The sequence below is a fragment of the Aulonocara stuartgranti genome (assembly GCF_965226115.1).
Source record: "Aulonocara stuartgranti genome assembly, chromosome: 2".
Taxonomy (NCBI): Eukaryota; Metazoa; Chordata; class Actinopteri; order Cichliformes; family Cichlidae; genus Aulonocara; species Aulonocara stuartgranti.
The window spans coordinates 21,170,045-21,186,906 of NC_138940.1; the positions used below are offsets into that span (position 1 = coordinate 21,170,045).

General features: G+C 39.5%; 1 protein-coding gene across 6 annotated transcripts in view; it reads left to right on the forward strand.

Annotated features, from left to right (window-relative positions):
- The window catches only part of il1rapl2 (interleukin 1 receptor accessory protein-like 2), a 636,591-nt gene that overhangs the window by 574,105 nt on the left and 45,624 nt on the right, over positions 1-16,862 (forward strand). For all 6 annotated transcript variants that reach the window (XM_082503825.1, XM_082503824.1, XM_082503827.1 and 3 more), the window contains one exon: positions 14,798-14,930. In XM_082503825.1, the coding sequence (XP_082359951.1) occupies positions 14,798-14,930 (133 nt within the window). The remainder of the gene's footprint in view (positions 1-14,797; positions 14,931-16,862) is intronic.

Below are 16,862 nucleotides of genomic sequence, written 5' to 3' on the forward strand. Positions count from 1 at the left end.
CGTAGGAAGTGAAGGCCAGTCGGTTTCAGAGATTTCAGCTCGCTGTGCCCTGCCTGTGGTACGTCCTCCCCCTTCCAGGAGACATGATTTATGTCTTGGTTTTGCACCAAGACAGTCCAAGGGGGGATTATCGCTTGAGGATTTATAATAGTGCACAGAGTCTACTTTCTTGGTCATGTTATCTGTGCTCCTTAGCTGTGTGCTAGCTTGCTCATCGCCATTGTTTTGAGTCAAAGGCAAGGTTGTTTCATTTCCACACAGTCCATTTACCTCCACGTTTACTTCTAAGCGATGAATTTTTGTCTCCAGCGCTGCAATCTTCTGCAGGAGGCTGTGGTAGTCATCTGTGGAGAGGGAAGGCATCTTGTTGCTAGTTAGCCTAGCGGTTAGCACCTTTCTAGGCTATCGAGGCTGCTCGGTGCCCAGACACTGTAATCAGGCTTCAGCTATGTCTAGGCCACAGACACACGGAGCGCTGAGGATAAGGTAACTATAAAAATGTTGCTGTTTCTGTTAAGAACACTTTAGTCCTAATGATCTATAAGTGTCCAGAAGCTATCGCAGGTAAGCTCATATGGAAAAAAGGGAAAAAATCAGCATAAAAATCGGTAAAAATCAATAAAAGAAGCAAAGCATTTAGAGAGCAAAGAGATGAAGCGTCCACACTCACAAAGGGGGAGGAGTAAAAGTGAACGGACAACCATGCACTCTCATAATTTGGTTTGCAGCTGAATAATGACTAAGGCAACAGTTGGAGCTTAGATGACACTGTTTTCTTTTTGCACTGCTTGTACTCTGAATCTGGCTCTCAGATAGTGCTGGCAGTTCATTTGAGCCCAACATCCGCCAATAAGAGAATGTGACAAGAGTGAACATTAGGTCAGTACAGACACTGCCACAGCAGACTGCTTTGACACTGAGCTGATGATAAAACTGTCTTTGTTGGGATAATGCTAACGAGTCTGATCTGACTCATGTAACATTTATTTATTTGTGTAATGTTTAGCTTTCTTTGTACTGCTTTGTGTCTAACCTACTTCTCAACAGGAGCAAATCAGGTTGATTGACATTCAGACCGGCACAGCATGTTCCTAAGACTATGTAGTGTCATCATCCTCGCTGTAGGATGCCAAGGTGTATCTAGAGATGCAGAGATAATTCCAGAATTAGTGGTAGGTAATAATATCCAAACAGCCCTTTTCCAAATCACCCAAGATTGTTTTTGCTAAAACTAACAAATGTTTAACCGTGGCTCAGGTTTCAACTGAGGATATTCAGTACAGATGTATAAATCATTTTAGAGGCTTGATGAGTGATAAATTAAGTCAACTAAGAACGCTTTAGAGTGTTTAGAGAAAACAACACACTCACAGAAACACACCAGCACCTAATTGAAAGTCACCAGTTAACCTAGGATAGCTGAACCTGTTATCCATCCGTTCATCTTCTTCTCCTTGTCTAAATTGGGATTTCGGGGCCTCAGGGAGGGTGAAGCCCCACCCGACTATCATAGGGTGAGAAGCAGGGTATACCATAGACATTTTGCCAGTCCATTACAATGAACCTTCAGTACCTTTGTTTACTACTACTCAGTCTCTCTCTGTCTCTCTCTCTCTCTCTCTCTGTGTCTATATATATATATATATATATATATATATATATATATATATGTGTGTACTTTTATATTGAGCATGCCCTTATTGAACATTTCACATATTGAAACCATTGAATGTAATAGTATTGCCTGCACTGCAGTCCCTGCTGTTCACACCTTTTTGAAACCAGGTAATACGAGGAAATTGAAGTTTGGCCAAAAAGAGATAAGAACTCAATAGTTTTTGTTTGTTTGTTATTATTCATAACAAGGCTGTGTATGATATGAATGTGTATTATTTTGAAGTAAATAATGTGTAATATATATTTTACATGTATATCTACTTTAGTTCGAGAATTAAAGTTGGACTGGAGGAACAGGTCTCCTTTAAACGACAAACCAAACTTTCTCTCTAGTCTATGAGGATCTGCTCAACTGGGAATGCTGCAATAGCTGCAGCCTAAAACTATTTACAAAATTAAATCTGTCCAGTCATTTGAAGGCCTACAGCTGTTCAAACCACAAATGAGTCACACAAATCAGGGACCAAATTTAATTTTCAGCGCTATCCTGTTTTAGTTTACTTTGTTCACCATTGTCTCTAAGCTAGAGAAGTAGAACACTCTTGGATGATTTGGGACTCTCGGGTAACAGCTGTCAGTCAGCCATCACCTCCCACCCAGTTCTGTCATGAAAACCCCTCAACACACACACAGTTTCACCACTGAGACCAAAACTATTAGTACTCCTAACCTCATGTGGGTTTTCTTGATTTTTCTTTTCTTCATCCTTTATTTTACTTCCCCTCCTGATTCCTGTTTCTTTATTCAGCTCACAGCCAACCACCCCAAAGGCTAAAACCATCTGTTCATTCCTATTATCATTTTTATTCATCTTTTCTGTCCTTATTTCCAGTGGTGGCTTGGGACCTACCTGGGTTGGACTGCAGGCTTACACACATCTTCTGGCTTAATGTGAAGCAAAATTGTCCAAACTCTAGACATTGATGTTTATTTATTAAGATGCACAAATTGTTCAAAACCCCTCAGTGTGTCTCCCCCAACTTCCAGACAGACCTCTCCCAGAAGCAGTATAGAAATCCCTCCTGCCTTACAAGAAAATGCTATTGCTTCCATAACCTTGTTAGCAATTGATAAGAAACTGAAAAGCATGGGGGATTTTTAAAAAAAAAAATTGATCATTTTAAATGGGACATGTTTGTTACAGTGTTGCAGTTCAGTCTTTAAGTCATTAGCCGTTTCCGGGTCCAAACTCCGCTTCAGTCAAACGAACGCTGCGGCCTCACTGAGAGTTAAAAACTGTCTAAATTCTTTCATCTTTAATAAAATGGTCAGTGTTGCTGCTTTACCAGGTGTAACAATTAAGTTTAACATCCAGGCATCCATGAAAACAGAATTTATTCAATTAACAGAGTTAGAAGTTAGCAGGAAGTTAGCTCGCTAGTTTCCACCTAAACATGATATAGCATGTTCTGACTGAGAGATTTCTGAACAAATTCAAACGTACAGCTCTGCTATCACTTCCAACATAAATGAAGACAGAAAACTAAACAGCAGTGATGTTTGTAGGGTTACTGAAGTTGGACTAGCTGGTATATAATGATGTGCTACGTGGTGGCTAGCTACATAGCTGTGTTAGCATAACATAAACACAATGAAGCTGGAGGATGAACGCTAACTTTTTTCCACTCAATAAAAGTTAACATGAGGGTTGCCGATGGTTACGGACAAATGCAATTGCATGGCAGGATGCTGTAAACAGACCAAAGGTCAGTCAGGAGAACAACTGAGATCATCCATCCACAATACGAGGTTAGTCATTAATATACTGCTGGATGTGCTGGGCTGTAGTTACATTGTAAGGTTTTAAAAACTGAGCTTTAAAATGACAAGGTCACAAGGTCATCTGCTAAACAAAAGTTAGCCTGTTCGATCGCTAGCTGTTCCAGTCTACATGGCAAAGTATCCTTAGGCAGGACACTGAACCCCACAATGCCCCTGGTACGTTCATGTGAATAGAAAACACTTAGACATATGAAAATGGGGTTGTATAAATCTCTTTGAGTAGAAAGTAGAGTAGAAAAACACTATATACAAACCAGTCCATTTACCATTCCAGTTTGGCGTGTCTTGCCCTATTGAAACTACAACTAATATAGTTCACAAACCATACCATTAACCATCAATGATGCCTTCACCCATGTGCACTTGTGTGTACTCATACCATCAAGTTGCTACCCTTTGAAATTCACGCTGGATACAGTGACCACTTCGGTTTCCTGATAGTAATTTTCAGAAGTGTTCCTCAGCCCATACCACTGAGCCCAGTCCATTTTAGGACCACTTTCCAGATACTTGGAGTCTGTCAATATTATAAACTATCCACCATTTGCTGTTTGCATTAACTTTTCCAGTCCTAAGGTATCATTAATCTGCATAGCTGTTTTATTTATATTTGACAGTGTCTTAACTTTTTGTATTTTGCTGTAATTTAGAATCAGGAACCAAACTATATCAGTTCTAAATCTGTTGGAGATGTTGGATTTAACACACTCCCCTTGTGGCTGGTCATTTAATTAACCTTGTCAAGCATATCTGATGTAATCTCCAATCTAATTTCATCTGTTAATTTAAAACCGTTCTTAACGAGGCCAGCCCCCCAGCTAATCAAGTGTCAGGTATAGATGCATTAAGGACTTGGTTAATTAGAGCTGTCAGAAAATGGCCAAATATGGACAGAGAAGGAGGCTGGATTTCCCTTTATTACTTTCCTGGGAGAGTTATTATTTTCATGGGAATCACCTCACGTGGTGTCACTGTGTGACTGGGAGTGTTTGTTTGTGGGGATGAATCGAGACGAAGAGGACGATGAAGGAAGAGTGATAAAGTCAGATATGAAGAAATATTTAGTTTATTCACAATAATCAAATATGACTCTTTCCAACTTGTGGCAGCTTCATTTCCTGTTAGACAGGAAATTGGGCCTTTGCATTTCAAGGAATCTCATATTTATCAAATAATATGCAGTTTCTCTCGAAGGAGTGTAATGTCAAATTATATTGAAAATTTGCAGGAGGCTTTCAAACGGTTCCATATCACTGGAAACATGTTAAAAATGGACTTCTGTGAAATTACTGGCAATACTTTCATTAACTTTTGAACTTTTCGATTCATTTTCTTTTTTTTATCCAACTTTCTCTGATTTTCCATCAGTATTAAAAATGTTTAATTGCAATGATAATTTAAAAATAAACCATTTGTTTTTGAATTGCCAGCTACCTTATTAAACTGTCTGTGTGAGTGTGTATACATGTGCATGAGTATTTCAGTACATAAAAGGGGTTTAATAGGCTCAAATTCCATCAGAACCACCTCATCATGGTTAGTGATGGAACCTCGTTTATGGGTTCTAAAACTGTATGGTTGATCAAAACTAAATTAGCTTGGCTTCTGCACTCTAACACCATCTGTTGAAGATACTATGTTAATGTGTTAATTAAACATAAATTTTACATCTAAAAACGACACCGTTGCATATTATAGCATTTTACTCCTGTCTCTTTTCTTTTATTGTAATTTAGAATCAATAAAATTGTAACTATTCAAGTTCAGGGATGCTAGAAAAATGTTACTGTAGAACTTGTAGAGTTCAAGTGGTCAGCTCATTAATGCAAATGTCTAATTAGCCAGTCACATTGGCAGCAACTAAGTGCATTTAGCCATGTAGACATGGTCTTGACGACAGTCTGAAGTTCAAAGAGTGAGCCAGAACTGTCAAGAAAGGTGATTTTAGTGGCTTTGTATGCTGCATGGTTGTTGGTGCTAGGCCGGCCTGTCTTGAGTATTCAGAAACTTTTCCCACACAACCTTCTCTGGGGTTTAGAGAGAATGTTCTGAAAAAGAGAACATATCCAGTAAGCTAGCTCTCTGGGTAAAAAATGTCTTTTTGATCCCAGAAGTCAAAGGAGAAGGACCAGATTGCTGAAAGAGTTGAGTTGATTAGCTTAGTGTGAATTAGCTTAGCAAAAAGACTGGAAGCACTGGGAAATACAGATAGCTCAAACTATTCTAAAACAACAAACACTCATTTTAAATTCTATTTTGTGCAGAGTTTAAAGATATGGACAGAAATGTATTTTAACTTTGGACGAGCAATAGCTGTAGCAACCATAGCTGCTCCCACTGTTAAGCTAATCGAAACAGAGCTCCTGCTCCAGTGCACAGACATAGGGCTGTTTGATACAACGATTTATATCGGATGACGATATTAAAACGTCTATTGGGTCATATTACGCTGTCGTTTGTTTCGTGGTGTCGTAAAATAAACTGTTTATGGCAATATTTTTTTCATCGTGTTGATGGTCACCGTAGTGGCTATATTAATTTCTTAGTTCTCTCTTTATCTAATATATTTAATATAACCACACTACAGTCGGACAAGCAACTGTTTTTTGTCGTTAGCAACAACGACAGTAAACCCAGCGTGTGGCTCCGCCATCCACTTGTTTATTTTCCACATATTCCTTTCACAATAAAGCTGAAGATCCTGTTGAGGTTTTCAAAATAAACTGAATTTATGACAAAATACATTATTCTCAAACATCAAATTTCAGAAAATGGTGGCTGTTAAAACTTATATCTAAAATATATGGTTTAATGCATTGGTCAAAACACTAGCCATCACAAAACACAGCTGAAAACACTTATAGAAATTCAAGTTAGGGAGAAGGAAATGCAGCATATAATAAAAGAAATAGAGAAATTACAGCATTGACCACTTGGCAACAAACAACAGTGACTTTCCCCTAAAAATGTATCTGGTACAAAGGATGGCGTTTCTGAGGAGAGTCGGTGCGGTGTAGAGCCTCCCTAAAAATAGAAAGGATTGAAAATTAAAATGGAATAATTTGTTAGAGGCAGGATGTCTGGAAATAGAAGAAATGAAAGCATGAACAGCCTCCCAGGTTACAGCTGAGCTGCCCACTTACTTACACGTGGCTGTGTGTGTGTGTTTGCGTGTGTTTGTGTGTGTATGTGCGCTTGGCCTAAGTGTGTGAACATGCATTTCTGTATGTGAGCATTCAGCTTGTGTGTGTGTGTGTGTGTGTGTGTGTGCGCGCCTGTGTCTGAGGCACCATCTGTGTTGCCATGTGCAGCTGCGTTCCCTTGGAGCCCAAGACCCGAAACTCAGCTGTTACCAAGACAACCCCCACACACCCCATACCTGGTCTACACACAGACACACGTACACACACCCACAGCATTTCAAAATCACCTTAAGGTCTTACACTGTGTGTGCTTTTAAATGAACAGATGGACTGAGATGGATCATTCCTCAGAAAGTGTGTGTGCGCGTGTCTAAGAGGGAGACAGAAACACGCAGTGACAAGCAGATGGGAAGTCTATGTTTCAGTTCTGGATGACTTTCTCTTTTACTCGAGAACGTGCGACATGTGTGATGTGAGGCTGATCCTAGTCTGCGCTAAAATACATATATACAAGACTTTTGTTTTGGAAAGAATTTCATCATGTTCATCTTTTTCTGCTTGTTAGGTCTATTCTGCTCGGAGCATTTAGAAAGTTCCCGTATTAGCTTTTGCTTTGAGAATATTGAGTCATCGGCAGGGCTGTGTGCACAAAGAGCTCCCCTTTCTGAACAAAGTGCATAAAATCTGAGCAAGTGTCTTGGAATATAAAGTCACGGGTGTACCCATGTAATGTCAAGACCATTAAGTGTACCATAAACTGTTAAGAGAAACATAAAGTATATATAAACTTATAATAATGACTTGTGCTCTGGAACATATTATCACCAAGGTTCAGCTGCCGCGATTCATCCATGCACCTAACTGCATTCCCTTCAGCACTTCCCTTCTTTCCTTTAGACAGATAATTTAATTTTATGCTGCGTGTTATCAGGGCCCCTAACCTGGGAATAGACATGATAATTAACCTCTTAGCCACAGTGCATAATCCCTATAGATTATGCAACGTGCCCATCAAATATACAAGTACACTATTTGTAAATCCAGTATTTATGTTCTTCCTGTCACTGGAGTCTTTTCACTGCTTCACAAATCCAGGCTATTTAGCAAGCCCCTGAAGGTCCAGACCTCTACGATGAGAACCAGTGGTATGTGACAAGAGTTTTTAGCAATATTTGACAATTGGTGCTCCTAAATTAAGGCCAGAGTACAATCTGGCTCCAGAGGAGCTGTCTGGACTTGTTAAGAGTATGAGTGTTTTTCCAGCCGTGTGCAGTTCTTGCAGATTTTTTTTTTAACTCTCTAGCACAGAGGCAAGATTTATGTGGAAAGGATCAGTGCGTTGGTTAAATCAGTGTCACTGAAGCATGCTGCTGCCAGAATTAAACAATGTGCTTATGCAAGCCTTGTCTAACTGTGGCTAGCTGTCAGAAGTGGATAGGGTCTTTGCTCTGCAGCATGCAGAGGGCGCACAGAGAAGCAGAGGAATATGTTTACTGTCTACCTGGAATAAGATATAATGGCTCTCCATATTTCAAGCTGACATATAAATAGTACAATATCGTCAATATCGTCATGTCGTATTCAATATGACATGAAAATTAGTGACTGAGGCTGTAATCACACAGTAAAGTCAATGATATCAAAGACACCTGTGTGTGCACTTCACTTTACAAACTGAGAGGCCACCTCCATCTTTTAGATACAGTCTATGACCGCAACCTGTCTAAACACAGTCAAAATAACTAAAAGCCAAACTGGACTGTGCGTATTTACTCCTCAAATAAATGTGCCACCTTAAGATTGTTCTAACCTACTGAGGAAACTAAGGGAAGATTATTGCACCCCCTTACAGCCCAGAGGTCAAATAAGCTAGCTATGTGACACAGGATGACACAAGGGTACAACAGATCAAATCCAGGCAGTTTTTTGAAAGCCTCAATAGGGAGAGAGCAATAGCAATAGGGTTTTTAAACAGATATGAACAGTTGCTGTTCTAAGTTGGTTTTATTTACTGGCTCACAGGAGCTTCACAGTTCTCCCACAGAGTTCTGTTCGGTCCTTCATATCCACCAGAACTCGTATTGGTCCAATATAATTTTATTGAATCATTCGGTCTGTCTTCACTCTTAGAAACCTGCCAGAGTAGAAACAGTTGAATCAATCATTGGATAAAAACCATCCAGTAATTCAGTGGAATGACTTAATTGAAACTTAAGTATCTGCTCTGAAACACAGCCAGGTTTCCCCTGACAACCATAAATATCCAGGGGAGAAGGGACAATTCAATCCAATAATATGTATTTAACATTAATCTCGGTGTTAAGTAGGCCAAGGTTTAATAAAAAGGGTGAATCGCAGATGATGGGGGAATATAAAAATATATGACAGTCAAAGTAATTCTGGGTCTGTTAAGTGATTTTTTTTTTCTTTTTTTAACCATACTTGTCAAGTCAAGTGATGGAGGGTTCTCTCAGTGTGTGTGTGTGTGTGTGTGTGTGTGTGTGTGTGTGTGTGTGTGTGTGTGAAGGTAGTTTTCAATGATTCATTTCCCTCGTTAAGAGTTGTCCTACTTCTCTCCTACAATCCTTTACCTGAATGTTTTCTGCTCTTTTGTCATTTCCTTTAGACACACACACACACACACACACACACACACACGTTTGGTATGCTGTCCAGAAAAATAATCTCATTGACATATACTGTTTCAGAAGTACTTTGATTATTCTGCCTGTCGTACTCTTTACAACAGTTCTCGTGTAAGGTGCATAAAATCACCTGGATTTGCATAATAAAATATGCATTTGTCCGCACATAGAAAGCACACTGCAGGTGAAAGATTTCTATAAAAGGAAAGAGGGAGAGCAAGCAAATGAAAAGACAGACGAGGGACAGCATGACGACAAAAACATCTTGACGCACAGAGGGAAAAGGCTGGGAGGCGAGGAGATTTGAGCGAGGATCTATTTTAGTGATAAAATGTGAAAAGCAAAGAACAGGGAACCCCAAAGAGTGACAAGTGAAACAGACTAATGATGTGAATACCAGCTATAAGATTTACAGGAAGTGAGTAAGACAGACACCAGATTTATATGAATTTCCCATCTTATCGTGTCCCTTTTCCTCACTTTTCATCTATATGAAATATTGCTGGCATCGCAGTTCAGTTCATCCTGGAATTTGGGATATTGCTGTCAAAACAAATGACATAATTCAGAACCGGCGGGTGTTCAGTGACTCTGCTGTTCATTTGAGACCGATTTTAAATGTCAACTTAAAACAAACAAGAGCTGATTTGTACATCCACCAAATATTTCGGTAACAGTAAGATTCATATTAAATGTAATATTGCATGCCACTATGTGCCTATGTGTAGCTCATTTACTTGACAAGCCAAAGCCCGCTAGTTCAATTCCCGCAGGAGATGCAAACCTCCTTTGGGGTTATATCACTACATCACCACTGCTACCTGGTTTTAGACAAAGATATCCTGAGTAAATGCAAAATTCTTTCTTTTTAAAGACAGATTGTCATCATCCACACTGAGGGGTTTAAGTGTGGACGGCCTGTTTAATGTTTTGGCAAAGCCAATCTGCAGTCACTTGCCGTCTTCAGAACAGCTTTGGTGCATCGAGGAGGCAATAAAACGGCAACAAAACAGATTCAGTCTTTTGTCGGTTAGTGATTAACAAATCTGTTGCCATTTACATGCACAGAGATTCACATTAACTTCTTACTTTCAGAGTTCAGCGAGAATCTCATAGATTTGAAACTGAAAGTTCGTCCACTCGATGTAACTAGAATACAACCAGTTGACAACCACCTGAGTCGAGCCGTTTGTTGCATATTGACACAAAGCAGATGAGTTGTCCTGATTGGTGCAACCTGACTTTCATTGATTACAATGTGTTAGCAATCTGTCAGCATTCATAAATTAGTTGGTAATTATTTGCAAACTCTCACCAATCTGGCTGAGAGTAACTGCAATCAGTCTGAGTCACAGTGCAAGTGTTTGCAGGCAGATTGCCTCCCACCAAGCAACTTGTGCATCTGCCTTTGAAAGAGGTCCGTCAGCGATTGGTCAACTACTTGCAATGGGTCTCGGACAGAAAAATAAATCAATGCAATCATGGAGGAACCGTTGATGTTTACTAGTTGCAAGGAGGTTGGGATACAAATTTGTCCACACAGGTTGTACACTAAGGTTCAACAGTTACACATCTTGTTTGCAAATTTTTAATGGCTTGTGTTGCTAGAAACATTTGTCTGCTTTGGTAGTTTTAGTGATCTAAAACAAAATTATGTGGAGCTGAAACTGAAACTGTGAAAGGCAACAAAGTGCTCTAAACTGCAAAGGACAACGGCACTGCTCACTGCGTGAACCCCCAGGACAAAATCCAGGTTTTGCATTAACACCTCTGAGTTTGTGAAAGTTCTCTGTGTTGCCTACAGTTTACTGTGGACACTCATTAACCTGCACTTCGATAGCAGTTTACAGTGCTGCTTACTTCACACACAGACGCTATCCTGATGAGGATGCTAAGTGCATTCCCACAACCTTCAAATTCAGAGTGGTTTCCTTCAGTTCAAGATTAAATTGATTTGTTCATTTCTTTAGATGTATCTGAAATGAATAAACCCAGTGTAATAAATGAACAGCAATGAGAACTTTTCACTGTTAGAATGCAGCATGAGCCTTTGACAGGAAAGGACCTCAAAACGCACAAGACGGGCCGAAGGAAACAGATGTCAATGTCTGATACCAGCAGCTCCTTTTGCTTGGATAAAAAATGAATTTAAAAAACTAAACCAAGGACAAAGCAAAGTCTGGACCGATTCTCATATTCAGCTGCTTCTTTATGTGCATCTCTAAATGCCAGCGACGCTACACTGAGGAGTACAGACAAGGCTGTCGGGCTACAATAACGATACAAAGAGGTGGAATCAGATTGAATTTGACTTTGTGGTCACATGACTTCTGTTTGCAAACTCACTTGTGATCGGGGAGAGTGAGTCCTTCCTCTGTTTGTCACACCAAAGAAAACAGAACATAGTTGTGATCACACAGAGGAGCAGTGTGAAACAGTGATGCACCAACTTGAGAAAATTCCTGTCAGTCTTTCTTATTAATGACAACAATACAGCACCAGCCCTCATTTTTCCTCAGCTTCTCACAAATATCCTGCCGCTACAGCCACAAATAGGAACGATGACTCGACTCAGCTGTATTAAATGCAGGCTGCGTTTCTATTTACTGGAGAGATACGCACACACAAAGTCACTCGCCCACACTGACACACACCCTCACGCCACACAAGTGCAAACAAAGTTGATGATTTTAATCACCATAGCATGCTGAGAACACAAACACACCCTCGGGGTGCTAATCAATTACTGCAGAGCTCAAATACACACACCTACTTACTCGCACAAACACACACACACACACACACACACACACACACACACACACACACACAATCAAGCTAAACTAATTTCACTCCAAGCCAGATTTTTTTTTTCTTTTTTAAGTGATTTCTAAAGTGTGTGTGTATTTATACGCCTGTACTGCAGGATGATGTCTGACTAGGCTCAAAGGTAAAAAAAAGAAAAATCCCACGCAAGCCCACCAACACACACACACACACACAAGACATGTGAGGCTTCAGTGGGCACTTTTTCTCTGAGTTTGTTAGAAATTCTAATTTCGAGACTGGCAGAAGTCAAAGCCTCCTCGTCCTTTTCCATCAATCAAAATAAGCAGCGCAGTGACACCAAACATAAAGACATTTCCATATGAAAACAGTTGCGTTTTGGCATTGACCAACTGAAGGAAACCTCATGTTTATTCAACCTGTAACCAGTTTGTGAAGATTTTTACTTTTGCTGCTCTAAATGTTTTGAATTTCTTCTGAAAAAGATAATTACCCCCCAAAGCTTGAAAGGAAGAAGCTGCTTTTCCCACGCATGAAAAAACAACACCTTAAGTGTTAACTTTAAGTCAAAACTGACAACAAACACACAGACATACACCGAATGTTAACATTCACTGTTGGTTCATGACTGTGCTGACAGAGCTATCATTATGATAATACCAAGGTCTATCATAATTATCTGCTAATTGACTGCCTAACGAGGTAGCGCTCATTAGAATGCTCATTAATACTCCATCATCACCACTGATAGCTGTAATCATAGAGTGATGGGGGTTTCAAGGTCTTACATGAGTGTGTGTGGATACTGTCTGCCCATAGATGTGTATTTACATGTGATTTCATAGTATTGCTGATTGATTCTTCCAGCAGTAATACATTAAAGGTACACATCTGTTGAATATGGAGCTCTGCAGAATCAAAGCTTCATGGCTCAAACTAATTAAGCTGCAAGTACACTATGCAACTGAATTTAATGAAATACTTTTGTTAAACCCCTTGAATTAAAGCTGAAAATTTGCACTTCAGTCACAATTCGGTTTTATTTATATAGCTCCAAATCACCATCACCTCAAGGCACTTTACACTGGAATGTAAAAATCATACAATACAGAGAAAACCCCAACAATCAGACAGCCTCCTCTGAGCAAGCCCTCTGTGAAAGTGGGACGGAAAAACACGCTTTTAACAGGAAAACCAGAGGCTCAGGGAGGGGGGGCCATCTGCCACAAGCGGCATATTAGTGAATATGAATCGGCTCGAAATATTTTCTGTTCTGTCAGTAAATGTGCGGCTAATTTAAACTTTAATATCATGGCGCTATAAACCTGAAATGATGAAGTTATCAATGCGATCAATCAATGCGATATTTGATGGGATAAGTTAGCGAGGACAGGGGTGATGTGCTCATGCCTTCTAGTGCCGGTTAAGAGGTGTGCTGCCACATAATGTGAATATAAACAATAGTTGTTGTTTTTTACAGTAATTACATAAACAAACACAATTGTGTCTGAGAGTCAAATTGAGTCACTTGAAATCCAGTGAACTGTTCAAGTTTGTCAGAAAACTTGTCCAAGCATGCAGTTAGCTCTATAAACAAATAACTTCTTGTAATAGCCCCTTTCATTGAGTACAGAGCTGCCAGGTATGTAGTGGTCTGTGTCACATCGCTCTCCTCCAGAGCTGCTGAGAAAAAGAAAACTGTTCACTTTGCTTTTCAACAAAAGCTCCAGATTCATTTGAAAAGTGACTGTTTTACAGTTCAAGCACATTCTTCTTTTTTCTCAGGTCATATTAGGAGTCCATCGACATTCTTTCTTACTCACTATCACAGAAAATTTCACAGTTTTTGTGATTTGGAGGAAAATCATCCCTGAATTTGTAAAGCTTGAAAACAGTCCTCATTGCTTTTGCAGCTTTGCTAGCAAAGGTTCTGATGTCCAATCCCACTTTGCATCAGTCAGTTTCTCGTATTTCTCTCTCTGTTTAGTTTCATAATGATGATTCAAATTTTAACCCTTAAACATACCAATCTGCTCTCCACAAACTAAGCACACAGCTTTTCCTTTGACTTCAGGAAATAAGCACTTGAAGGTCCAGGTCTTGGACCCTGCATTCATATTTTGGGGCTAGCAAAATCAAGGGGACCGTACAGGAGGATCTTATGAAGTAGATTTGTAGATCCTTAGGAAAATCATATATTTACCATGTAAGATAAAAAGAAATCCACTGGTGCTGACACGTGTTTGCCTCACTAACACTACATTTCCTGTGTATGCCACCTGTTGCCACAGACTCATTTGCTCAGGTGAAAGGTTGGCAGTGCTGCAGCTTATGATACACAGCAGTATTTTACCTAGTGTGATTTTGTTTCCTCTCATGATTTCAGAAATGTGTTTGCACACTTCTCTTTAAAGTGATATTACTGTCACCAGGAGGAGGCAGCAATTATTTCAGGTTCTCATTTCAAAGGGACCCTGCAGGCACCCAGCTACACACCTCGAGTAGTTTTCTGCACTGGCTCCCTGTGGCTCCCTATCATCCGGACACCTCTTTGGAGAAATGAGAAAGGATATAAACCAAAATGTGCCAGATTTGTTTAATGACTCCTTCTGTGCTCAACTTTCAGTGTGGTGTCATCTTTAATGTGTGTTTTACCTTCAGCCTGGACTGCAGCTGGTTTAAAGATTCAGCTGCAAAACAGTGCAAATTCATCCTCCGTGTGGCACCGTGTGGCGTCTAACATTGCTGTGCTGTGTGTTGCAGGTATGCCTCTCAGTCTGGACTGCAAGGCATTTTTTGGCTACAGTGGAGAAAACAGAAAGCCCATCATCTACTGGATGAAAGGAGAAAAATTTGTTGAAGAACTTGCAGGGCATATTAAGGAAACTGAAATGAAGTAAGTAAACTATTTTCTAGAGAACCACTGATTCAGTAACATACTCAAAATGATCCTGAAATCAGTGTCCTGAGGGTGGGGGGCAAGTAAATTCTAAGTACATCTACTGCAAGACAGTATCAATTACATTCTCTCAAGTTTACAGGTTTCTATTGTTAATTAATTTCTGAATAGGCTCGACTCCAGCTGCTCTCCTCACACTGTCGGGATCTAATTTGGTCTCTCGTGATTTATGACTCATTGAGGGTTTTCTGACAGCTTTCTTCTCAACTTTTCTAAAAAAAAAAAATTATGAATTCTAATAATAAAGTTAAATTGAATTCATTTTCTCCCCTATTGGGACCAATTACATTGGAGTCTATTGGGAAAAGCCTGATTGTCTGCGGGGCATCAAATATCATTAGAACAACCTGCTGAATCGCTATGGTAACCATCAGAGAATTTACATTGTCTCACACATGTGCACACACACACACACACAGTCGATGTGAGTTAAGAGAATTATGTCTAACATCCATTAATTACACATAAAACAGTTTATCATCAAAATCTATAAAAGATGAAGTTGAAAGCAAAACATTTTATTTAATTAATCTCCGTTGTTCAGTCGGGAGGCGGGAATGATGGCGGTCTTGTTGCTTTCTCCAGTGGGTCAATGCAAAAGGTGTAAAATGAGGTAGAGACTTGACTTGCTACACCCCTGCGTGTTGCACTGAAACAGTCCTCAAGTCTGTGAGTCCTAAACCTGTCCCAAAAGAACCAATCAACAACCACTACCACGCACTGAAATATGAGTCAACATTTGAACATGAATATGTCAAAGACTATTAAAGATAAAAGCCTGAAGTTTGCACCGGTCTTTCTTAACATCAAAATAAATCAGGATCTTTAATGTGGACCAGATATATTTCAAATGGTCTGAAAATTTTAAATTTAAAAAAAAATCACACACTAACAAAGAAACTTTACATTGCAAAAGACAACCAGTAACAATTTCTGAATGGTGTGTTGTTGAATTTTACAGTAATACAAAAAGAAAGCTGGATTTTCACGATGGTACTGTAACTGTAACTCACAGGTCCTGGAAATGAAAAATATGAAAATATTTAACAAAATTATTTTCAGAGTTATATTTTTGGGTACCATCTGGAATTTCGTTTTATTCGAAGAGGACAATCTGCTGAAATTTTAATTTTTGTGTTTAATAATATTTTTTGGCTTTATTGGATAGTGAAAGTCAGGAGAGACAGGAAAGCAAGGAGAAGCGGGGAGACACACAGAAAAGGGTGACGGATTGGACTCAAACCCGAGCCTTTGCAGGAGTATGCTTGATGATCAGGCAGAGTGCATGTGGTGATTTGAGATGGACAAAAGTTTCATTCAGTTCACACAGGTGGGGCTGTGGTGGTCTGTAGTTTTGCTTCTCCCTTCATTATATCTTTAAAATGATTTAAACTGACAAATATTTGGTTTGGTTTTCATCCTGCACTGTGACCTGGCCAATCATGGCCTCTTTAGATTATCACATCAGCTTATTAATTTTAGACATAATAAGCAGTCGTATGAGAAGCAAAAGCCTGTTTGGTTTTCTTTAAGCGCACTACTTAAACTCAGTTAATAGCAGGTTGGAAAGATTCTGGCAATAATTAATGTACCATCTACACTGTGTGTGTCACTGTTTTTCCCCTATTCAGGTTAATGCTGCTCCCTTTTGAGCAATACTTCTGCACCATCACGTTAAAGAAAAAGTGCAACGTAGTAATGTAATCTAAATGTTCAAACTGCAGCACGTGGGCATTAGTGTGGTTAACTGACACACTAAGAGCTGTAATCAAAGCTTTAATATTAGAAAGTAAAATGCTCACTTCTGCTCAAAGAGCCTTCACAGGTCATGTTATCAGCCGAGCACAGCAATACTGATATGAATGTTTA